Raw genomic sequence first — 25,254 nt, 5'->3', positions numbered from 1 at the left:
CATTACCAAGTTGATTGTTTGCTGCAAACAATGTTAAATGGATTGCCAGGCTCCTAAAGATCTTTTCCATCACTTCCACGGAGAATCTTACCATAGTCATGTTTATATTTGCACACACACACAAACACACAAACACACATGCTGCCCTATCAAATCTCAGGCAAAACCTTTCCTTCAGGAAGGAATACTTACTGCAGTTCTCTGCCTTCCGATTGTCACGGATCACTATTCTCTGGTTGATTGTGCTGAAGAGGGTAGTCCAGTTAACAGTATGGTAATAGCACAAGTTGGTGTTGTCTGTTATGTAGATATTGCCTGCGCTGATTTCTTTCAGTGACTGGAACTGCAGAGAGGTGATACTCTGTTGCTTAAGGATAAGCAAGGAGAGGCCGCTGGGAAAGACAGTAAAAAAGAGTGGAATTCATTCATTCAATCGTATTTATTGAGCTCTTACTGTGTGCAGAGCACTGTACTAAGCACTTGGGAAGTACAAGTTGGCAACATATAGAGACTGTCCCTACCCAACAGTGGGCTCACAGTCTAGAAGGGGGAGACAGAGAACAAAACATATTAACAAAATAAAATAAATAGACTAAATATGTACAAATAAAATAGAGTAATAAATACATACAAACATATATACAGGTGCTGTGGGGAGGGGAAGGAGGTAAGGCTGGGGGATAAAGAGGGAGAGGAAGGGGGGGGAGGAAGGAGGGGGCTCAGTCTGGGAAGGCCTCCTGAATAAGTATGTTAGGATCATGGATTTCATTCCTGAAGTGGAATAGGGATCGCTCACACCCACCTCCCCTGAGACCAAGAAGGCAGTACAACTATATAACTAGAATTTGAAACTCTCCAAAAAGGAGGTAACTACCCAAGTCCAGACCATGTCCATACAGAGAAAAATACTATGAAGTTTCTATTGAATAAGACTGTTGGAAACATTAAGCACTGGAAGTCTTCATGGCATTACAGAGAAGAGTAGTGTTTTCCATCGTCCGCTAAGAGACACTGTCACAAAGCCAATGCAGGAGCCAAAGATGAGCTTCAGTGGTCCAAATCCATTTTTTCTCTCCAAATTCCAGGGTAGTCATTGACAAACTCCAGATTTATTATTAATAACAATTATAATAATGATGGCATTTATTAAGCACTTACTATGTGCAAAGCACTGTTCTAAGCGCTGGGAAGGCTACAAGGTGATCAGGTTGTCCCACAGGGGGCTCACAGTCTTAATCCCCATTTTACAGATGAGGTAACTGAGGCCCATAGAAGTTAAGTGACTTGCCCAATGTCACACAGCTGACAATTGGCAGAGCCAGGATTTGAACCCATGACTTCTGACTCCAAAGCCCGTGCCCTTTCCACTGAGCCACGCTGCTTCTCTATTATTCTTCTATTAAGGGTTGGGTTAGGACAGAGACAGTCCTGGAGTAATCTCTTCTGGACCAAGTCATTATTTTGGGGCCTGGGCAATCCCTTAGTGGTCCCAGTGAACTTAAGGCTACTCTGAAGGCAGGGACGAGGTGGTCCCAGGCAGGAATGAAGTACCCTGATCCCTACAGAATCCTTCCAGGCTGCCATTTTTTCATTACTGCAACCTGTAGCATGTTTTTGTGTCTAGATGGCACAGAAGTAATCTGTGCACTTCAAAGTCCATTTGAATCTCTCTTTCTTAGAACTAAAAATGCCCTAAAGATGTTAACCCTCTTTGCTGAAAGTTTGTTATGCCTTCTCTTCTGTAGGTATGATTTGGTGACATGATTACAGGTCTAATCATTCCTTGGGTGTGTTCCAGTGCTATTAACTTTGGATTTTCTTGTTTTTTCGTTTGGGGCTTTGTATTTGTTAAGCACTTACTATGTGTCAGGAACTGTACTAAATGCTGGGGTAGATAAAAGATAATCAGGTTGGACTCAATCCCTGTCCCACATGATGCTCACAGTCTTAATCCCCATTTTCGAGATGAGGTACTTGAGAAGTTATGTGACTTGCCCAAGGTCACACAGCAGACAACTGGCAGAGTCAGTATTAGAACCCAGGTCTTTTTGACTTCCAGGCCCATGCTCTAACTTGGTTTAATTGCTCTAATGGCAACCATTAAAAGAATGTTGGTGACAGTAAGAAAAAATATATAATCCTCAGGCCTGAGTGATTTGGATACCCTTTAAAAAATATAATCTGGTCAACACAATTTTCAGCTATATGTAAAAACAATTATCTAAAGGACCCTATCTCTTCAATTTCCATGTTTTCTTGGGTACGAATGTTGTCATTTATTTTCTGTAACTACTATTTGAAAAGCATTTGTCTTTCAAATACACTCTTCATCTAATGAGGATTATTATATAGCTATTGAAGCCAGCTTCTTGATTTCATTTCAAAATCAAAGGTTTTCTCATTTCTTTTAATGGCTATAATTGTTCTCCAAAGGCTACAGATGAAACTAGGTCATTCAAAGATGAATTCAGAGCTTCAATTCAATCCCAAAGTTTTGCTGTTATAATATGTTTGATTTGTTGTTTACAATGTCAGCAGAATCCCTGACTGATTTATAACAGTTTGTTGGGTTCGGAGTCATGGTTTGCTATATATACATCATGCAGATATATTGTCTCTCTGTCCCATTATTTCTTACTAGATTTCCCTCCCCTCTGTTTTCACCTTTTGTACAGAAACATCCCTTGTAAGAGCGAAGTTTCTAAACTTCACCAGTGGAGCACTGCTACGGGATGGTCCTATTATTTCTCTCTTTTTAGTCAATGTTTACCTCTTAGAAGACAATTTAAGCCTAAGTACAACTATCTGGCTAAAATCTGTGTTTAAATATGTGTATGAGAAAGGTTGTCTTGTACCTAGGAACATTGAAACCCAGGCATAATTCTTGAATTCATGTTGTAATGAAGTCCACTGAACTTATTATAAGCTTCTAACCACCTTTGATTTCGAGTTCCATTTTAAATGACCACATTAACCCCCAGACCCTCTGTCTCCTTTCTCATCACCCACTATTCTCCCAAATGAGGAGACAGCAAAGAAACAGCCACACCATAACTTTTGAGACTCTTTATCCAAATGACAGTTCAAGGAGCTGAACCACGGCCTTCTAAAAGCAAAGTCTCAGTCACTGCCTTGCCACCCAAAGACATGTATAATGATGATGAACTACAATCAAAAGGTAGGTTTGTTTTTGGTTCATGGCAGATGAGTCCATCCCAGTAAATGAATCGGTATTATGTCAAATGACTCAGGGAGTAAAACATTTTGAAGGCACATCCTGCACTCTCTTCAGTCCAACATTTGTGGCATGTTTTTCATAATGTGTGTATCTCTGAAATGGAAAACTAAAAGGCTGATATTTCTAGAGCAACAAAATCAATGACAACTGAGAATGCTTGTGTAATTTATTTAAGCTGTTAATAAATATATCTTGGTGTTAGTGAGCTTGCTAATTTTTAGAAACCAGCTTGTCTCTGAGTTTTCAAATGTTTACTTTACCTGTATAGAACTCTTCCACCAATGGTGACCAGGTTGGAAAAGACACTGAAATCAGTCATATTTGGGGGCCATGATTGGATATTCAAGAAACCTGTGAAAGACAAAAATACAACTCTCCATCAGAATCTCAGAAGCCAAGAGGATTGGCTTCTTTTTTCTTGTGTACTGAAAGAGTACAGGGTAGGTAGGAGAAACAATAGGCTATTTTTGTTTTATAGTTCAGTAATCCTTGCCTTGGGATTTTCAGTAATGCCAAGAGAAATAAGAAATACTAGGTCTAGTGGCCTCCACATAATTTATGCACTGCAGTAAGTCCTTGTCGTCATCATTAACATCATCACCCAGTTTAGAATTCTGGATGCAGAAGATGGAAGCAGTGTGGTCTGACATATGATGTTTAAGGATAACTAAAATCTCTTAATTTATAGGACTGAGGCTAGAATAAAACTTAGAATGTGTCTAGAAAATTAGTATGCTGATACTTGTTGCTTGTCTAAGGTTCCAGATAAGGTCATTAATCAGTGTTATTTATTGAGTGCTTATTGTGTGCCAAGCACTGTACTAAACACTTGGGAATAGTACAAAACAACAGAGCTGGTAGACACGTTCCCTGCCCATATCAAGTTTGCAGTCTATGGTCAGTCTGATTTAAGTTTTGAACTTCATATATTTTCCAAGTTCACACAAATGGCTATGTTAAGAATGGAGGGGCTTGCAGGTGGGGCTGTAATCTAGTTGAAAATTTTAATTTTCTCTAAGAAGTGCTGAGGTTTCCTGATTGCATGGCTCAGAGATAGCACTAGGCCATCTCCATGGCAACTGTTGGAGATTTCATTGAAGACCAATAGAACTTGATCTGTCTCCTTTTCTAGACAGTGGTCAGGGAATGTGTCTACTAACTCTGTCATATTGTACTCTCCCAGGTGCATAGTACAGTGCTGTGCACACAGTAAGTGCTAATAAATACCTTTGATGATGATGATGTAGAGGGAGTGACAAAATCTTCTAGACATTTGATTTCAGTTCCAGTTCATTATGTAACTTAAATGTACTGTAATAGGTTAAGAATTTGAATATCCTTCCCTGACTACAAGAATTTTTTTAAAACCTGTATTTTTTATTTTATTTGTTAAGCATTTATTATATAAATGGCACTTTCCTAAGCACTGGGGTAGATACAAGATAATCAGGTTGGACACAGTCCATGTCGCACATGGGGCTCATAGCTTTAATCCCCATTTTCAGATGAGATAACTGAGGTACAGAGAATCCAAGAGACTTGCCCAAGGCCACACAGCTGACAAGAGGCAGAACTAAGATTAGAACCCAGATCTTCCGACTCCCAGGACCTCCTCTTTTTTAGGGTATTTGTTAAGCACTTACTATGTGTCAGGAACTATATGCTGAGAGAAATACATGATAAACAGGTTGGACAGAGTCCATGTCCCACATGGGGATCTCAGTCTTAAATCCACCATGTTACAAATGTATGAACAGAGCTGTTATTTAACATTATTTGTATCTATGACAGGTAGTTTTAAAAAGTGCAGTTTTAATTTTTTTCAGAAAGTGGTGCTTATAAAAACATGATGGACTTTGCCAGAAAAATTAGAGAAAATTTAGACACTTGTAGATCAGAAACAACGTAATGTTCCTCTTGATTTTTCCAGTTACCTGTAATTTCTCTAACAGTTCGAAAGATGTTCAATTTCTCTGGATCCATTGCTTTGATTGCATTGTAGGGGTCTCTGCAAGATCATAAAAAAAAAAACATGTTTAGAGTGATTTTGGTACAAAATAGAGATTTCTATATAACAAGTTAATTGTTAAAATGATGGGCTTTCAGTCAATCAGGAAAGTTGTCACTTAAAGCTTTCAATTCATCCTTTAAAGTACTCATGTATTTTGACTTGATTGCAATGGAGAGCCCCAAATCATCTCCATGGTAACTGTAGGCAGCCCATCAGCTACCTGGACACTACTGGACACAACATATGTAGCATATTGTCTTGTAACAAATCGCCTTGGGATCCTGGGGCATCTCTGAGATTACTTCTTAGAGGTATTCCCCTGTTACACAACAGTGGGTAGATCTGGGGAGATTGTAAACCTGATTTTGGCAGAGTGTCTGCCAACTCTGTTATATTTGCCTTTCCCAAGTGCTTAGGATAGTACTCTGACTGTAAAATGGGGATTAAGGTGGGACAAACTAATCAGCTTGTATCCCCCCCAGCACTTAGAACAGTGCTTCGGACTGTTGTCTGCCAGCAGACTGGACATGATTGACTCCATCTTGTGCATACCAACAGTAACCCTCCCTTTTGTGCAGGCCAAGAGCAACTCCATTCTGTATTTTATGCAAGGCTCAACAACAGAATGTGTTCAAGGCCAGTAACAAGTAACACCCATCTGTGCAAGGTTGTGAGGCCGATAACAAGTAACTCCTGTCTGTACAAGGTTGTCATAACAGAGACCAATAAAAATTTGACAACCATCCTGTCAGTCCTCATTGGTTCCCTGAAGTTCCTCATTGCTCACTTCCGCATTGCTGTAACTCAATAAAGGACACAGTGGGAAGGGAACTCGGGGCTGCTTGTCACTCGTACCTCTCTCGGGAGGTGAACGGACAGGTAGGCACCTTCCTCCTTTACTGTTCTATCTGAACTCACATCTCTGAGTCATTTTTCCTATCTGAGTCACCACCTTGGGTTCTCGAATCCTGCAGCCGATTTATGCCAGTTAATTTATTTTGCACGCTACTTTCGATAACAGCACATACTAAGCGCTTAACAAATATTATCATTATTATTCTGTATGCAGTAAGTGCTTAATAAATACAATTGATGGATTAATTGGTTGCTAGCCCTGTCTGTGACCAAACCTTGAAAGAAGGCTGTTTCTTTCACTTCCTTTACACTCCTGGGGAAAATTTAATTCACATTCTTATGAGCACAATTTTCTGATTGTGAGGGTGATCAGCACCCTCAAGCAAGTGGTGATGGCCAACAATATCCATAGCCTCTTTGCAGTGAGCAGGGAGAGCCTATCCAAAACTAAAAACAAATTTCACTGATCACCCATAAACTATTTGTCATGGAGCTAAATTGGTTGGCAAATTGACTTCTTATTACTTTCATTCAGTGAATTGCATTCATTAAAGTTCTTACTATGTACAAAGTGCTTGGGGAGAAGCAGCTTGACCTAGGGGATAGAGCACGGGCCTGGGAATCAGAACGACCTTGATTCTGGTCCTGGCTCCACCACTTGTCAGCTGCATGATGTTGGACAAGGCACGGAACTACTCTGGGCCTCATTTACCTCATCTGTAAAAGGGGGATTAAGACTGTGAGCCTGATGTGGGGCAAGGACTGTGTCCAACCTAATTTTTTGTATCCACCCCAGTGCTTAATAATAACAGTGATGATGGTATTTGTTATACACTTACTATGTGCCAAGCACTGTTCTAAGCGCTGAGGGGGATACAAGGTAATCAGGTTGTCCTACGTGAGGCTCATAGTCTTAATCCCCATTTTACAGATGAGGTAACTGAGGCACAGAGAAGTTAAATTACCTGCCCAAAGTCACACACCTGACAAGTGGGGAGGCGGGATTAGAACCCATGATTTCTGACTCCTGAGCCCGTGCTCTTCCCACTGAGCCACAGTGTCTGATACATAGCAAATGCTCAATAAATACTTAATAAAAGACAAAGTTATTGAATCGGGGGCCTAGAATAAATGAACAGGGTATAGGAGGAGGAAGAGGAATGCAGAGCTCAGCTCTTCCAGATAAAACTTTGACATCTGAACTCCTGCTTATGGTATTCTGGGCCCGGCTGATTCCATAGTCCTGGTGGTAATTCCACACAAAGCCCAGCTCAGTGTAGCAAGCCAGGAGGGCAATAAACATCCAACAGCACAGCTGTCTCAACATTTCTAATTTAATCAGGTTGGTACGAGGATGCAGTTGTGCACAGGATAACAAGGAGAAAGGAGAGTGGCCTAGTGGATAGAACATGGTTCTGAGCATCACAAGGACCTGGATTCTAATCCCACCTCTGCTACTTGTCTGCTGTGTGACCTTGGGCAAGTCACTTCACTGTGCATTAGTTACCTCATCTGCATAATAAGAATTAAGACTGTGAGCCCTATGTGAGACAGCGGCTATGTCCAATGTGAGCAGCTAGTGTCTGCCCCAGGGCTTAGTACAGTGCTTGGCACAAAGTAAGTGCTTAATAAATACCAAAAAAAAGGAGGAAAACGAGACCCAGGATCTGATGAAGTCTGATTGGTCCAATTAACTCTGTCATAGGGCAAGAGTGTGTGGGTGAGAATACAAGGAAGAAGAAATATGAATTTGGATCCAGATATAACTGGATATATAACAGACGATTACTCTCCCCACCTTAATACCTTAATGAAGGCCCATCTCCTTCAAGAGGCCTTCCCTGATTAAGCCCTCTTTTCGTCTTCTTCAACTCCCTTCCGTGTTGCCCTTGCACTTGGATTTGCTCCATTTTTTCACAACTCCCTCAACCCCACAGCCCTTCTGCACATATTCGTAATCAGCGTGGCTCAATGGAAAGAGCACGGGGCTTGGGAGTCAGAGGTCATGGGTTCAAATCCCGGCTCCGCCAATTGTCAGCTGTGTGATCTTGGGCAAGTCACTTCACTTCTCTGGGCCTCAGTACCCTCATCTGTAAAATGTGAGCCCCCTCGTGGGACAACCTGATTACCTTGTATCCTCCCCAGTGCTTAGAACAGTGCTTTGCACATAGTAAGCACTTAACAAATGCCATTATTATTATTATATTCATAATTTATTTTTTTTAAATGAATGTCTGTCTCCCCCTCTAGAATCTAAACTCGTTGTGGGAAAGGAATGTGTCTACCAACTCTATTATACTGTATTCTCCTAAGCACTAAGTCCAGAGCTCCATACACAGCAAGTGCTCAATAAATATGATTGATTGATGTAACCACGAACTCCCTGATACTGCTCTTGAAAACCTATGGGATTCAGAATGGGCTTACTCTCCTTGTAAGGATTATTTCCCCTTTATGGGATGTATGTCTCTAGATGAAAAGAAAAACAAAGGTTCAGTAGAAATGTTTATTTTCTCATTCAAGACCTGTAGGTTGAGGATGTCCCTTTTACAAACTATTAAACCTATTTTGCTATTGATATCATCATTGTGGTGATATCTCTAGCTGTTCAAAGATATACATAATAATAATGATAGTGGTATTTATTAAATATTTATTTATTATGTGTTAAGCACAATACTGAGTGCTCGGGTGATATGAGATAATCGGATCAAGATACAACATGCATATTTTATCATTTTTAAGGATCATATGTAATATGCAATATCTTTTTTCAGTTCTGTGCCCCTTAATTATTTATTTCAAAGTATAATTATCAATGAACATTGAAACTACCCTTTAGCCTTGCAAATCAAGTATGACCAAGGCATTTTCTCACCTGAACGTATGCACCTTTAGGCCATTAGCTAAATTGTATTACCTTTGGCTTCTGAAAACTTGGATTTAAATATATGTCATCCTGGTTATGAACCATTTCTAGTAGATAAGGATTCTACCTTCACCACTGCTAGAATTAAAAACTGAGTAGTCATGAGGGTTCCAAAGTGAAGGTAGCTTGAATCAGTAGAGCACAAACAAAGCTTCTTGGTCTCTTCGGCACAAACTGTAAGATTGGGGTTATTTTCATGTTTATAAGCACAGCAGATATTTCTTAAAATTAAAAAAAAGCAAAGCCAGGATAGTATTTCCCTCAATATTGCCATGCCTTCAGGGCTAAGGCTAATAAAACTATCAAATCTGGAGAGGGTTGGAAATCAACTTGACTACATTATATCATAGAATGAAAGTGGATTTTCTTTCATTTTTTTACTTGAAAAAAATATCTACTGAACTGTAAAATTCTACAATAGTACAAGGTGCTTTCTTCGTACAGACCCTACCATTCATTCATTCATTCATTCAATCGTATTTATTGAGCGCTTACTGCGTGCAGAGCACTGTACTAAGTGCTTGGGAAGTACAAGACAGCAACATATAGAGACGGTTCCTACCCAACAACAGGCTCACAGTCTAGAAGGGGGAGACAGACAACAAAACAAAGCATTTGAACAAAATAAAATAAATAGAATAGTAAATATGTACAAGTAAAATAGAGTAATAAATCTGTACAAACATATATCCAGGTGCTGTGCGGAGGGGAAGGAGGTTAAGGCGGGGGGGGGGGGGGGGGGGGGGGGAGGGGAAGGGAGGGAGGGGCTCAGTCTGATCACCTTGTATCTATCCCAGCATTTAGAACAGTGCTTTGCACATAGTAGAAAATGCATTGACTGGAACTGTGAGGCTAGGGTGGCGTTGAGTAGGGCCATTAGAGAGAAGCACTCAGAATTCAGAATAGTTATAAACAGGATAAGCTCCCCTCCCAAATACCAAGAGGTAAATGAATTCTGGAATGTTAGCCTAAAGCCCAATGGGCTACAGAAATTGATTCCATATAATTTTAGCAATTCACCAGTTCTCATAAGCTAAGTTGACTTAGCTAAGTTGACTTCTACTTACTAACTTAAAAGTACCACTAGGGAATTAGATCTTATATCTTTTTGAAATCCAATAGTACTTAAAAACATCTTTAGTAGCTAAATTCAGAGCCGCTGCAAAGAAATTCTGTCCCCACTTTCTGTACACTGGTAATTAGTTTAAGAGTCCCTGTTCAGGATTTAGAGGTAACGTTCAAAGGTTTTGCAAAGAGTTTGAATAACATTTGAATCCTTTTCTGGGCTTCCAAAAAATGTGCTAATTCCCTGGTCTGACATCAGTTTAGTCTCCTGGCTTGGAACTGGGAGATACAAGGCTTGGATTCTAGTCTCAATTCTATCATAGGCTTGCTGTGACTTCGGGCAAACGAATTTACCACTCTGGGCCTCAGTGTTCCTAACTGATAAAATGGGGATGATAGTCCTTGGCTTTCTCTATCTCAACATACTAATTTATGTCAAGGCATATATTCATTGCGTGATTACCATTAAAACCAGTGTTTGGGGTGGTGGTCAATCAGTTGTATTTATTGAGTGCTTACTGGGTGCAGAGCACTGTAATAAGCACTTGGGAGAGTACAACAGAGTTGGTAGACTCATTCCTTCCACACAGTGAGCTTACAATCTAGACGGGGAGACAGACATGAATATGAATAAATAATTCACAGATTATGTACATAAATGCTGAGGGAGTGAGGGTACCAAATGTCCAAAGGGTTGAAGTCACACTCCTGTTGCTTGATGGCCTCTTCACCAAATGGACAGTCAGAAATGATTGGTCCTATTTTGCCTTTGCCCCTCAACTCCTGGCAATTGCACAAGTGAAGTCCCCTTCCTAGGCCCCCAATTTTCCTACCTGAAATCAGATTGCAAGATTGGTTTACGTCTGACTAGGGTAACCACCCATATCAAACTGGGCTGGAAAGGCTCAAGATTTTGCTCTTTCAAAATATAATTATCAATGAACACTGATTAACAGCAGCAACATCCCAGTGGGCAACGACAGAGGTAAAGCAGCCAATAGCTGAGACCCTTCAAACATCTGAGACCCTCGCGAGGGCCTAGATTCAGCTTGATTCCTGGTCAATCAGGGAAAGGGGGGCATTTCTCCCAGGGTGGCCAAAACAAGGAGGGAGGGAAAGGAATAGGGGAGGTGGGAGTGGAAACTCGAGGGGGTGGAAGCGGGGGGAGTGGTAGAGGTAGAAGTGGTCTTTATGGAGTCCCCAGTGGGGATAACACACTGTTCTGAACAACAGAAAGAATTGGCACCCCCCTGTTCTCACCCCTGCCTTTCTCCTCTAATCAATCCATCGATAGATGGTGTTTCATTGAATGGTTACTGTGTGCAGAGGATTGTATAACATGCTTGAGAGAATATTATAAAATACAAAATTGAAAAGCAGTGGGGAATGTGGAAAGAACACTGGCCTGGGAGTCAGAGGACCTGGGTTCAAATACAGACTTCTCCATTTGTATGCTGTATGACCTTGGGCTAGTCACTTAAATTCTCAATGATCCAGTTGTCTTATATAATGAAGATTGAATTCCTCTCCTCCCTTCTACTTGAGCTGTGAGCCTCATGTGGGACAGTGGATTGTGTACCATCTGATTGACTTGTATTTACCTCTGCACTTAAAACAGTGCTTGACCCATAATAGGTATTTAACAAATACTAGTTGAAAAAAAGAGTTGGTAGACATGTTTCCTGCTCACAAAGAGCACACAGTCTCCCATTGTAGGCAGGGATTGTCTTCATTTGTTGCTGAATTGTACTTTCCAAATGCTTAGGACAGTGCTCTGCACACAGTAAGCACTTAATAAATACAATTGAATGAAGTCAGTCTAGAAGGGGAGACAAACACTAATATAAATACATAAATTAAAGATATTTACACAAGTGATATATACAGGTTCTGTCACCAAAGTCAGCTGGTCTCACTGTCACAGCTTAGCCAAGTCAGCCCTTTCCTCTCCATCCAAACCGCTACCACGTTAGTAAAATTACTCATCCTATCCCGACTGGATTACTGCATCAGCATCCTTTCTGACCTCCCAACCTCCTGTCTCTCCCCACTTCAGTCTATGCTTCACTCTGCTGCCTGGATTATCTTTCTACAGAAACGTTCTAGGCATGTCATGCCCCTCCTCAAAAATCTCCAGTGGTTAACTTATCAACATCCAAATCAAGCAAAAACTCCTCACTATTGGCTTTAAAGCTCTCCATCACCTTGCTCCCTTCTACCTCATCTCCCTCCTCTCCTTCTACAGCCCAGCCCACACACTCCGCTCCTCTGCCCCTAACCTCCTAGCTGGGCATCGTTCTCACCTGTCCCACTGTCAACCCCTAGCCCACATCCTACGCCTGGCCTGGAAATCCCTCCCTCCTCACATCTGCCAAACTAGATCTCTTCCCCACTTCAAAGCCCTACTGCAGGCCCACCTCCTCCAAGAGGCCTTCCTAGACTAAGCCCCCTTTTTCCTCAGCTCCCTGACCCCTCCCTATCACCCGACTTGCTCTCTTTCCCCTACGTCCCCTCCCTGCCGCATAGCACTTGTGTATATATGTACATATCTATAATTCTATTTTTTTATATTGATACCTGTTTACTTGCTTTGGTGCCTGTCTCCCTCCATCTAGACCGTAAAGCCATTGTGGACAGGGATTGCTTCTCTTTATTGCTGAATTGTACTTTCCAAGCGCTTAGTACAGTGCTCTGTACACAGTAAGCACTCAATAAATATGATTGAATGAAATGAATGAATGAACACAGAGGGGAGGGCAGATAGGAGAAAAGAGGACTTAATAGGGGACAGCCTCTTGGAGGAAATGTGATTTTAATAAGGCTTTGAAGTGCGAATGGAGGTGGACTATGATTTATGGAAGGAGAGGAAGTTACAGGCCAGAGTGAGGATGTGGGCAAGGAGTCAGCAGTAAGATCGAGGTACAGTGAGTAAGGTGTCTTTAGAGGAACAAAGTGTCCAGACTTCTCAGCGAGGTCAGGTAAGAGGTGCGGACTGATTAATTGCTCTGAAGTAGATTGTAAGGAGTTTCTGTTTGAGACAATAATAATTACGGTGGTATTTGTTAAGTGCTTACTATGTGCAAAACACTGTTCTAAGCACTGGGGTAGAGACAAGGTAATCAGGGTGCCCCACGTAGGGCTCACAGGCTTCATCCCCATTTTACAGATGAGGGAATTGAGGCCCAGAGAAGTTAAGTGACTTGCCCAAAGTCACACAGCTGACAAGTGGCAGAAGTGGAATTAGAACCCACAACCTCTAGCTCCCAAGGCTAGGCTCTTTCCACTAAGCCACACTGCTTCTCCGATGGAAGAGATGGAAGTAGATGGGCAATTACAGGAGATTCTTGAGGAGTAGTCACATATGTACTGTAAGATTTCTTAGAAAAATGATCTGGAGAGTAGAGCAAAGTAAGGACTGGAGCGGGTCAGGGTAGAATAAGTGCCTGGATCAATGTGGGAGCAATTTGGATGGAGAGGAAAGGGTGGATTTCAACAATGTTGGGAAGGTTGAACCAACAGGATTTGGTGACAGATTGAATATGTGGGTTGAATGAGAGACATAACCAAGTCTAATCCTCCTTTCCCTATCACATTCTTGGATCATTAGATCTCAGGCCTAGTTGCTTTGCCTCTCTTGCTCTGGAGACAGTGCTGAAGAACTGAATACGGCAATAACTTACCATGGTTTCCCATCCATCTTTGAATCAAACAGAAAGTCCTTACCATTCATTGGCTTTACCTCACTCATCCCTATTACCCCCCAGCCCTAACACTTTGTTGCTTTAATTCAACCTTCTTTCTGTAACTCAGTCTCATCTATCCCACTACAGAGCCTTTTTCCACATCCTCCCATTCCTGTCATACCCTGTAGACCACCACTCTTCTCACCTTCAAAACTCTCTTAAAATCATATCTCCTCCAAGAGTTCTTCCCTGACTAAGCTCTCATTTCCCTGTGTCTTTCTCTCCGTGTCACCTATGCATTCTCGCTCCGTCCCTTCTCCCCTACTTAACTTCCATCTTTAACTGCTCACTCTCCACTGGTTCCTTCCCCTCTGCCTTCAAACATGCCCATCATCATCATCATCAATCATATTTATTGAGCGCTTACTGTGTGCAGAGCACTGTACTAAGCGCTTGGGAAGTACAAGTTGGCAACATATAGAGACAGTCCCTACCCAACAGTGGGCTCACAGTCTAAAAGGGGGAGACAGAGAACAAAACCAAACATACTAACAAAATGAAATAAATAGAATAGATATGTACAAGTAAAATAAATAAATAAATAGAGTAATAAATATGTACAAGCATATATACATATATACAGGTGCTGTGGGGAAGGGAAGGAGGTAAGATGGGGGGATGGAGAGGGGGACAAGGGGGAGAGGAAGGAAGGGGCTCAGTCTGGAAAGGCCTCCTGGAGGAGGTGAGCTCTCAGTAGGGCCTTGAAGGGAGGAAGAGAGCTAGCTTGGTGGATGGGCAGAGGGAGGGCATTCCAGGCCCGGGGGATGACGTGGGCCGGGGGTCGATGGCGGGACAGGTGAGAACGAGGTACGGTGAGGAGATTAGCGGCAGAGGAGCGGAGGGTGCGGGGTGGGCTGTAGAAGGAGAGAAGGGAGGTGAGGTAGGAGGGGGCGAGGTGATGGAGGTGAAGAGACTGAGAATGCCCATGTCTCTCCCATCCTAAAAAAACCCTCTCTTTACCCCACCTCACCTTCTAGTTATCGCCCCATCTCCCTCCTACCATTCCTTTCCAAACTCCTTGAACGAGTTGTCTACATGCGCTGCCTTGAATTCCTCAACACCGACTCTCTCCTCGACCCCCTCCAGTCTGGCTTCCCTCCCCTACATTCCACGGAAACTGCCCTCTCAAAGGTCACCAATGACCTCCTGCTTGCCAAATCCAACGGCTCATACTCTATCCTAATCCTCCTCGACCTCTCAGCTGCCTTCGACACTGTGGACCACCCCCTTCTCCTCAACACGCTATCCAACCTTGGCTTCACAGACTCCGTCCTCTCCTGGTTCTCCTCTTATCTCTCTGGTCATTCATTCTCAGTCTCTTTTGCAGGCTCCTCCTCCCCCTCCCATCCCCTTACTGTGGGGGTTCCTCAAGGTTCAGTTCCCGGTCCCCTTTTGTTCTCGATCTACACTCACTCCCTTGGTGACCTCATTCGCTCCCACGGCTTCAACTATCATCTCTATGCTGATGACACCCAAATCTACATCTCTGCCCCTGCTCTCTCCCCCTCCCTCCAGGCTCGCATCTCCTCCTGCCTTCAGGACATCTCCATCTGGATGTCTGCCCGCCACCTAAAACTCAACCTGTCCAAGACTGAACTCCTTGTCTTCCCTCCCAAACCCTGTCCTCTCCCTGACTTTCCCATCACTGTTGACAGCACTACCATCCTTCCCATCTCACAAGCCCGCAACCTTTGTGTCATCCTTGACTCCGCTCTTCCATTCACCCCTCACATCCAAGCCATCACCAAAACCTGCCGGTCTCAGCTCCGCAGCATTGCCAAGATCTGCTCTTTCCTCTTCATCCAAACTGCTACCCTGCTCGTTCAAGCTCTCATCCTATCCCATCTGGACTACTGCATCAGCCTCCTCTCTGATCTCCCATCCTCGAGTCTCTCCCCACTTCAATCCATACTTCACGCCACTGCCTGGATTGTCTTTGTCCAGAAACGCTCTGGGCATGTTACTCCCCTCCTCAAAAATCTCCAGTAGCTACCAATCAATCTGCGCATCAGGCAGAAACTCTTCACCCTCGGCTTCAAGGCTCTCCATCACTTCGCCCCCTGCTACCTCACCTCCCTTCTCTCCTTCTACAGCCCAGCCCGCACCCTCCGCTCCTCTGCCGCTAATCTCCTCACCATACCTTGTTCTCTCCTGTCCCGCCGTTGACCCCTGGCCCACGTCACCCCCCTGGCATGGAATGCCCTCCCTCCCCCCATCCGCCAAGCTAGCTCTCTTCCTCCCTTCAAGGCCCTACTGAGAGCTCACCTCCTCCAGGAGGCCTTCCCAGACTGAGCCCCCTCCTTCCTCTCCCCTCTCCATCCCCACATCTTACCTCCTTCTCTTCCCCACAGCACCTGTATATATGTATATATGTTTATACATATTTATTACTCTATTTATTTATTTATTTATTTATTTTACTTGTACATATCTATTCTATTTATTTTATTTTGTTAATATGTTTGGTTTTGTTCTCTGTCTCCCCCTTCTAGACTGTGAGCCCACTGTTGGGTAGGGACTGTCTCTATATGTTACCAACTTGTACTTCCCAAGCGCTTAGTACAGTGCTCTTCACACAGTGAGTGCTCAATAAATATGATTGATTGATTGATTGATTCAGCTCTCTACCTTATGCCCACTCCCCTCTGCATCACCCTGATTTGCTCCCTTCATTCTTTCCCCATTCCCAACCCCACAACACTTTTGTACATATCTGTAATTTATTTAATAATGATAATAACAGTAATAATAACAATAATAATAATAATGGTATTTGTTAAGCACTTACTATGTTCCAAGTACTGTTCTCTGTCCACCTCTAGACTGTAAGCTTATTGTGGACAGGGAATCTGTCCATTTATTGTTGTATTGTTCTCTCCCAAGTTCTTAGTCTAGTGCTCTGCACAAAGTAAGTGCTCAATAAATACGATTGAATGAATGAATGAATGTACCCCTTTAACCACTTGATGATCACCATATCTTCAGCTCTACAGCTCGTGTGTACATAGCCTTACATTGCTGTCCCATTTCTGTAATTTATTTTACTGTCTTTCTCCATCTCTAGACTGTAAGCTCCTTGTGGGCAGGACCATATCTTCCAACTCTATTGTATTGTATTTATCACATGCTTAGTACAGTGCTCTGCACACAGTAAATGCTCAATAAATATGGTATTTGATTGTTTGATAAGCAGCTTCCCCAGAATCCCTCTCTGTGCTTGGGGCCTTCCCTGACAGAAGTGTTTTGGAAAATCAATCGTATTTACTGAGTGCTTACTTTGTGCAGAATCCTGTACTAAATGCTTGGGAGAGTATGATACAGTTAATAAGCATGATCTCTGCCTTCAGAGAAATTAGCGCCTAACTGATGGAAAAGGTCTTTAGTCCTGGTCCATCCTGCAAGAGTGAGGGGAGCACACAATTTAAATTTATTTATATGCACCATTCACAATCCCAAGTTCTACTGGGGTGGAAGGGATAACATCTGAACCATCTTCAAGAAAGAGATACTGAAGGTTTTTTAAAAGTAAAACAAATGGCAACTCAAAACCTCTAGTCTTGGTTGGTCATCTAGATAGAGGCAGGACCCAGCCAGGAAAGACCTGTAGGGAAAATTGAATTATCCCACAGTGCTCCTAACATACCAATCAGGCCAGAGAAAGCCCTGCTGAACAGGGTCTCTGTGACCCACACATTGTCACATAAGCCCTATTTCCTGGGAATAGCAGAGGGAAATGTCAAAGAGTAGAGGGAGGCTGATTAGGTGGGTTTAACGATATGAGCCAAGTCCCCAGAGTTGACCACTGAGGAAGGGCCCAAAGGACTCTGGGACTTTGGTTTGCTTAACAAGATCCCTTGAATGTCTTCCTATTCACATGACACCTGGACAAGCCAATAAATGGAAGGGTGTGATGCACAGGTAAGGAACATGAGCAGGATAACTGTAATTTAGGATTGTTGTTGTTGTCTTATGCTGTAGAGTCATGTCTGACCCAAAGTGACGCCAAGGACACATCTCTCCCAGAATGCCCCACCTCCATCTGTAACCATTTTGGTAGTGTACCCAGTTTTCTTGGTAAAAATATGGAAGTGATTTACCATTGCCTCCTTTCATGCAGTAAACCTGACTCTCTGCCCTTGACACACAGGTGAGTTTTGACTTGTAGCAGTTAGCTTTCCACTTGCTAGCCACTGCCCAAGCTAGGAATGGAATGGATATGCCTCTGCTTGACTCTCCCTCCCATAGTTGAGACTAGTAGAGTACTGGAAACTCTCCAGGTGAACCCTAAGAGGTGGAATTTAGGATTAGGTTTAGGGAATTGGGGTTTAGGAGAGGTAAAAGGGAAGGGATGTGGAGAGCTGCCAGGGACCATGTGTACCAACTTTATTGCACTGTACTCACCCAAGTACGCTCTCCACCCAGTAAGCACTCAATAAAACCATTAATTGATTGACTGACATGCCTTGTGGGACTTGGAAAGCCTGATTAACTTTTACATGGAATGATAACAGTGGGAAATTTTATTACCTATCAGTGTTGTCAGAGTTTCAAACTCATTCCCAAATGCCTATTTCTTAAATTGAAGGGACTGTTATCATCATAGCTGAAGGCAGTACATGGATAGGTTACTGATATCTACTAATGGAAACACAACTGACGTTTTCAAATGCTGTTCCTGTGTTTTTCCACTTGGATGTGTGCTGAACTGTGAGTGCCACTGAAATGGGTAAAGATCGTACAAGAAAACTTTTCTTTAATAAAATGCTCTTTCTTCTGCTGAATTATGGGGAGTTGAGATTTCAGTTGGACCTCTATTTAATCCAAATCAAACAAAATTCAAAGCAATAAAGTCATGTATCTACTGCATCTCAGAAACACAAATTCTGTTGTTTTCTCAGCTAAAAGCTGCAGGTGGTTGTCTAATGAAGGAGTGCAGAAATTGTTTGTGCACCTATCTATAAAAATGTAAAATCACCATACAGCTCAATCAGGGCAGGAGCTGTACAAACATAGAAATAATAAAATGAAAAGAAATGTAAGATAAAGTAGCCAAATAAAATTCCCCAGAAAGGAGTATGAGGATATACTGTAGCCCAAATGATTTATTCTCTTTAGTAACAATTCTCAGTGAAATTAGATTTCAAACAATAAGTGATCCTCAATGGGGTAAAACCATATCCCATTTTGTTCAAAATCAAGGGTTTGAAGAGTGGGAGCTGGAATTCAACCATTATTTTAACATCTTACCCAGATTCACAAACCAGATTTTATAATTTGCCACCAAACCCCAAATTCTGAGTGAGTTTCTCTAGCTGTTAGTTTCCTTACTACTGATAGTTTAGTCCAGGTTACTGGGGAAAAGAAGAGGCAAAATGTTTTAGAAAATGCCAGAGGGAGGCCTCGGAAATTAATTCTCTTGCATCTTCAAACTTCACCCATTTTTAAAGGCTCTGTGGTTTACAAATGCATTTTAAATGCGCTGCCACTTAGTAGGCAAAAGGGATAGAATAACAATCTCATTAACCCTAAAGTTGCATTTGTTTCTCCATTGCAAAATGTCTCCTTTTTAGTATCATGATATTTTAAAACTTAAAAAACCCATAAAATTGAGAAAATATTCACGACATTTGGTTTCACTCGATTACACTGAATATATCCCAAACATTTTATCTATTAATTTTTTTCCTTCCCCCTCTCTTTCCCTCTTTCACATACATGAACACAAACACCTTTGTCCAGAGTCAATGGAAGGCCAAAGTTAGTACTGATAGGCATAAAGCTTTAGCACTGACCCATGAATTCCAGTGACCAGGAAGATAAGGTTTCCATTGATCTTGGTGCAGTTAATGAATTTGTCAATGTTACTGGAGTCCACTGTTTGAGCTGAAGTCAAGGTCCCGGTGCCAATACCATCACATGCTGTAGAAACAAGAACCCCAAAGAATTAACCACATTTCACTCTCCCATCAATATGCTTTCATTATTCATCCTTACTAGTAAACGTAGATGAAGAGAAAACACAGCTCTTCCTTGAAAGGAGATCTGGACTCCGCTTGACAAATTTTGTTCATAGTTTGACCTCTTCTTTTCCGATATAGTGAACCAATGTTCTTCCAGGTCATTTCTTGGCATTTACTGAGCACAGTAACTCTTTCAATCCCAAGGTGCTATTTAGCAACTCGGTTCTGTACTTTTGAAAATGATTTTTAATTTTATCGCCATTGCTTAACAGCTGTCCCTACGCAGATCTCCAGTTGCAATCGAACTCCTTCACTGCCCATTTGTATGTATCAATTCGCACACTCGAGCACTGAACATTGTATTTGAGAAATTCTTCCTTCCATTTATAAATGATGTTAGTGTTTCCCCCATCAGATTGAAAGCTCCTTGGGGGCAGGAATCATTCCTTCCACCACTATTGTACACATCCAAGTGCTTAGTATAGTGTTCTGCCTACATTATGTGCTCAGGAAATACTATTGTTGAATAACTGATATTAGGAGGGGGGGTAAGATTCTCAATTGGCTTTCACTTTTTCACAGGAATACTTTACTACTTCTCAATAGACTAATTGTGGCAACTGTCAAGTGTAACGCTCATGGGCAGGGATTGTGTCTATTCTAATTTCTGTATTCTAGTTTCCCAAACACTTAGTATAGTGCTCTGCACACAATAAATATCACTGATTGACTGATCTACTAAGCATTTATTATGTATCAATCACTCTACTAAGTGCTGAGGTAGATACAAGAAAATCAGGCTAGATATAGTCCCTGCTCCACAAAGGGAGGAGGGTAAACAGGTTTGAATCCACATTGTATAAATGAAGAAACTGAGGCACCAATAAGTTATCCAAGGTTGAACACCAGGCAAATGATGGAACTTGGATAAGCACCCAGATAATAATGATAATAATAATAATGATAATAATGGTATTTGTGCCAAACACTGTTCTAAGCACTGAGGTAGATACAGATCATCTGACTCCTGAGCCCATGCTCTTTCCAGTTGTCCACACTGCTTCTCTGGACATCAGCCCCTGATTAAGTCACTGTAGACCATAATGGTCACCAAAGATCATGGGTGTTTGTGGAAATCTGTGTTTCACTGGAGAAGCAGTGTGGCTTAGTGGAAAGAATATGGGCCCGGGAGTCAGAAGAACCTGGGTTCTAATCCTGGCTCCACCACTTGTCTGCTGTGTGACCTTGGGCAAGTCATTTCACTTTTCTGGGCTTCAGTTCCCTCATCTGTAAAATGGGGATTAAGAATGTGAGCCCCACGTGGGACAGGGACTGTGTCTAACCTGATTAGCTTGTATTGACCTCATTACTTAGTATAGTGCCTGGCACATAGTAAGCACTTAACAAATACCACAAAAAATGGATGTAAAGGGTACAATGAATATAATGGATATGAATTCAGAATATAATGGAAGTAAATCTCACTCTTTACAAGAAAGAATGAGAGCTTATAGACAAATTGTAATTAAGGGGGGAATTTCTATTTAAAGCAAAGCTAGATAAGAGATGAATCTCCCCACCAGAGAGCCATGTGACACTGTACTTAATAATAATAATAATAGTAGTAATAACAATAATTATGGTATTTGTTAAGTACTTACTAAATGCCAGGCACTGTACCAAATGATGGAGAGGATACAAGCAAATCGTGTTGGACACATTCCCTGTCCCATGGGGAGGCTCACACTCTCCATTCCCATTTTACAGATGAGGAAACTGAGGAACAAAGAAGTGAAGTTTCTTGCCCAAGGATACCCAGCAGACATGTGGCAGAGCTGGGATTAGAACCTATGTCCTTCTGACTCCCAGGCCCATATTCTATCCACTATGCTATGCTGTTTCTGATGTTAGGAAGTTGCCCCCTCCCAATTGTGCTTCCCTGGGCCTGACTCCCAGCGTTTCCTGGGCACTGCCTGCCGTGTGGACTTAAATCACCGCAGATGGTGCCCAGGTCTCTGTCCCACAAGATGGCGGCTGTACCCGGGCACTCACCAGTGGCTCTCCACCAGACTGTCACATGAATCCTTCATGACTGCTGCTTTCCCACCAGGATAGCCAATGTCCTCGGCATCCTCCTCTACGGGACCACCACACTACCTCCCCCAGATCCCACTTGGGCTTCCCTTCAGATCTCTGAGGAGTGTCCACCCCTCCTTGCCTTCCACCACCCCAGGGTGAATGGGACCAAGCGCTGTCTCCACAAAACCTCTGGAAGACTGTGGCAGTTGCTGTGATAGCGGTCATTATGGCTGTGGCTGTGATTGCGGACTCTGAGCTGTGGGGAGCCTGTAATGATGCTTTTTTAGCCAAGATACACTGCTGAGCTTTGTTTTTTGTCTTTAAGTTATGTATTGTTTAAAAAACTCTTCTTTTGTGTCTGTCACCAGTCCCCTCACTGCCTTTTTATTTTCAGGTTGTAACAGCCCAAGGGACTGGGACTGTGTCTAATTCCTACCTGTGTGTTCTTCCCCAGCACTTACTACAGTGTGCTACACAAAGTGTTTAATAAATACTATCACTGCTACAAAGTAGAAAGATATTGCCCTTTGACTATATTACTCATCTTTCTTCCATGAGGTAAAAATAATATTTCAGGTATATTTAAGGATGATCTAAATAAAACATACTTAGCTGTAACCCACCTTTTGGACAAATATCAGTGCAGGGTTTACACATTTTAATTCCATTTTCTTCAACTTCCATCTTGGAACTGGGACAGGCACGGACACAGGAGCTGGAATCCACCACAAAGTTGTCTGCAAAGAAAACATGAAACATGCACTTCCATTAATGCCTCACCAGCAATTGTTCAACAAAGACCCCTGGGCTCTAGAAATGTTTTCTATGGTTAACCAAGTAGCTATGTATCCTCCTAACCCATGTCTCTGAGCTTCTATTCACTTACAGCATCAACCTCTCCCCTTTAGCCCCCACCCCTTCTCCTCTGACCCCTCAAAGTAAATTCATTCAATTGTATTTATTGAGCGCTTACTGTGTGCAGAGTACTGTACTAAGCGCTTGGGAAGTACAAGTTGGCATCATATAGAGATGGTCCCTACCCAACAACGGGCTCACAGTCTAGAAGGGGGAGACAGACAACAAAACAAAACATGTAGACAGGTGTCAAAACCATCAGAATAGAATTATAGCTATATGCAGATCATTAACAAAATAAATAGAGTAGTAAATATGTACAAGTAAAATAAATACAGTACTAAATCTGTACAAATGTATACAAGTGCTGTGTGGAGGGGAAGGATGTAGGGCAGAGGGGGTGGATGGGGAGGAGGCGAGGAAAAAGGGGAATCAGTCTGGGAAGGCCTCCTGGAGGAGGTGAGCTCTCAGTAGGGCTTCGAAGGGAGGAAGAGAGCTAGTTTGGTGGATCTGTGGAGGGAGGGCATTCCAGGCCAGGGGAAGGATGTGGGCCAGAGGTCGACAGCAGGACAGGAGAGAATGAGGCACAATGAGGAGGTTAGCAGCAAGAGTGGTGAAATACCTTTGGGCCAATCCCTCCAAAAATTATTCACTGGACTATTTTTCACTATGAATTTTCAAATATCTGATATTAGCTTGTTTTCATTGTGGTTCCATGACATTTTTCTATTTTATATGTTGATTTCTAGACTGTGAGCCCACTGTTGGGTAGGAACCATGTTGCCAACTTGTACTTCCCAAGCGCTTAGTACAGTGCTCTGCACACAGTAAGTGCTCAATAAATACGATTGAATGAATGAATTAATGAATTTCCCCACTTTAACTGAGAGCACCTGTCTGAATTTAATCTTCCTGTGTTTATCCAGGGCTTAGTAGAGTGCTCTGCCATAATAAGCACTTAGAAAATGTAATAATAATGATAGTGATAATACTAGTAATAATAATAATATCCCTAGACACTTGGTATTCAACATACATCTTTCATTACTTTAATTACACTAACTCAGTCTGTGATAGCATCTCTTTATACTCTGCATATTAGTTTGAGAAGAATACATTAGGCATTATCAATACCAGACTTGCTGATCCTCAATATCCTGAAATGCTCTCAGCCAGTATGAATTTCATTTGTGGACTTAATGAACTACATGATATTTAGTTGGGCCTTCAATAGTTCCAGTTCATTTCATTTCTTGATGAGAGGTTAGAGCCTAAAACCACTGGAAGATAATAGCAGCAGAAAGGAAGCATCATTTAAACCGGCTTGGCTCAAGAAAACTGCTTTCTGCTCTACAGAGTTGATCAGTAGCAACATCAGCCCAGAAACTAGGAAATAAGAGGATTACCTAAAGTGTAAGATATCCACTCAAGGGATTCTGTTGTCCAGGGGTGGGCAGACGGAGAGGGACACTTGTCTCTCTGACTCTATGAAGATGGAGGTTCCAGGGTTTGCAACTGCTGTCACATACCCATACCAGTCTCTCCTAGCATCACAGGGCACACAGAACTGAACTATCACTCCAACCTTGACAATCTTGAGGATCTTGCCAAGGCTGCCTTGGTGCGTAACTAAGACTTGTTGGCTTGGAGAAGTGGAGAGTATAAGGATCCCCATCTTGAAGATCAATTCATTTTACATGTCATAGTAATAATAATAGTAGTAATAATAATACTTGTTAAGCACTTACTATGTACCAAGCACTGTTCTAAGCACTGGGATAGATACAAGTTAGTCAGGTTGGACTTAGTCCCTGTCCCACATAGGGCTCTCGCTCTTAATCCCCATTTTACAGATGAGGTAACTGAGGCACAGAGAAGTGAAGTGACTTGCCCAAGGTCACAGAGCAGACATGTGGCAGAGCAGAGACTAGAACCCATGACCTTCTGACTCCCAGGCCTATGCTCTAGCCATTATGCCACACTGTTTCTCTGTCTCAGGCTGAAAGCTCCATGTAGGACAGAGACTGTGTCTGATTGATAATAATAAAAATGATAATAATAATAATAATAATGGCTTTTGCTAAGTGCTTACTATGTGCCAGGCACTATTCTAAGCGCTGGGTTAGTTACAAGGTAATTGGGTTGCCCCACATGGGGTAGTCTTAATCCCCATTTTACAGATGAAGTAACTGATGCACAGAGAAGTTAAGTGACTTTCCCAAGGTCACATAGCAGACAAGTGGCAGAGCCACTATTAGAAACCACGTCCTCTGACTCACAAACCCGTGCTCTTTCTCACTAAGCCACGTTGATGATCCTGTATCTATCTTAGTTCTTAGCATAATGCCTGGCACACACAGTAAGTGCTTAATCAATCAATCAATCAATGGTATATATTGAGGACTTACAGAACAGTTTATTAAGAACTTGGGAAAGCACAGTACTACAGAATTAATCATAATAATGATGGTATTTGTTAAGCGCTTACTATGTGCCAAGCAAATGGTCACATTCTCTGC

The 25,254-nt window shown here is 42.2% G+C and overlaps 1 protein-coding gene across 2 annotated transcripts in view; it reads right to left on the bottom strand.

The window, feature by feature from the left end:
* ERBB4 (erb-b2 receptor tyrosine kinase 4) overlaps positions 1 to 25,254 on the bottom strand; it is a 1,221,345-nt gene that overhangs the window by 308,274 nt on the left and 887,817 nt on the right. For both annotated transcript variants that reach the window (XM_038749108.1, XM_038749109.1), the window contains exons 8-12: positions 22,504 to 22,617; positions 19,634 to 19,760; positions 5,173 to 5,246; positions 3,499 to 3,589; positions 193 to 392 (exon numbers count right to left, since the gene is read on the bottom strand). In XM_038749108.1, coding sequence (XP_038605036.1) covers positions 193 to 392; positions 3,499 to 3,589; positions 5,173 to 5,246; positions 19,634 to 19,760; positions 22,504 to 22,617 — 606 coding nt within the window. The remainder of the gene's footprint in view (positions 1 to 192; positions 393 to 3,498; positions 3,590 to 5,172; positions 5,247 to 19,633; positions 19,761 to 22,503; positions 22,618 to 25,254) is intronic.

This window comes from Tachyglossus aculeatus, chromosome 7 (genome assembly GCF_015852505.1).
Source record: "Tachyglossus aculeatus isolate mTacAcu1 chromosome 7, mTacAcu1.pri, whole genome shotgun sequence".
Lineage (NCBI taxonomy): Eukaryota > Metazoa > Chordata > Mammalia > Monotremata > Tachyglossidae > Tachyglossus > Tachyglossus aculeatus.
Note: the sequence above shows the minus strand (reverse complement) of the source record. Positions and strands in the feature narration are given on the sequence as shown.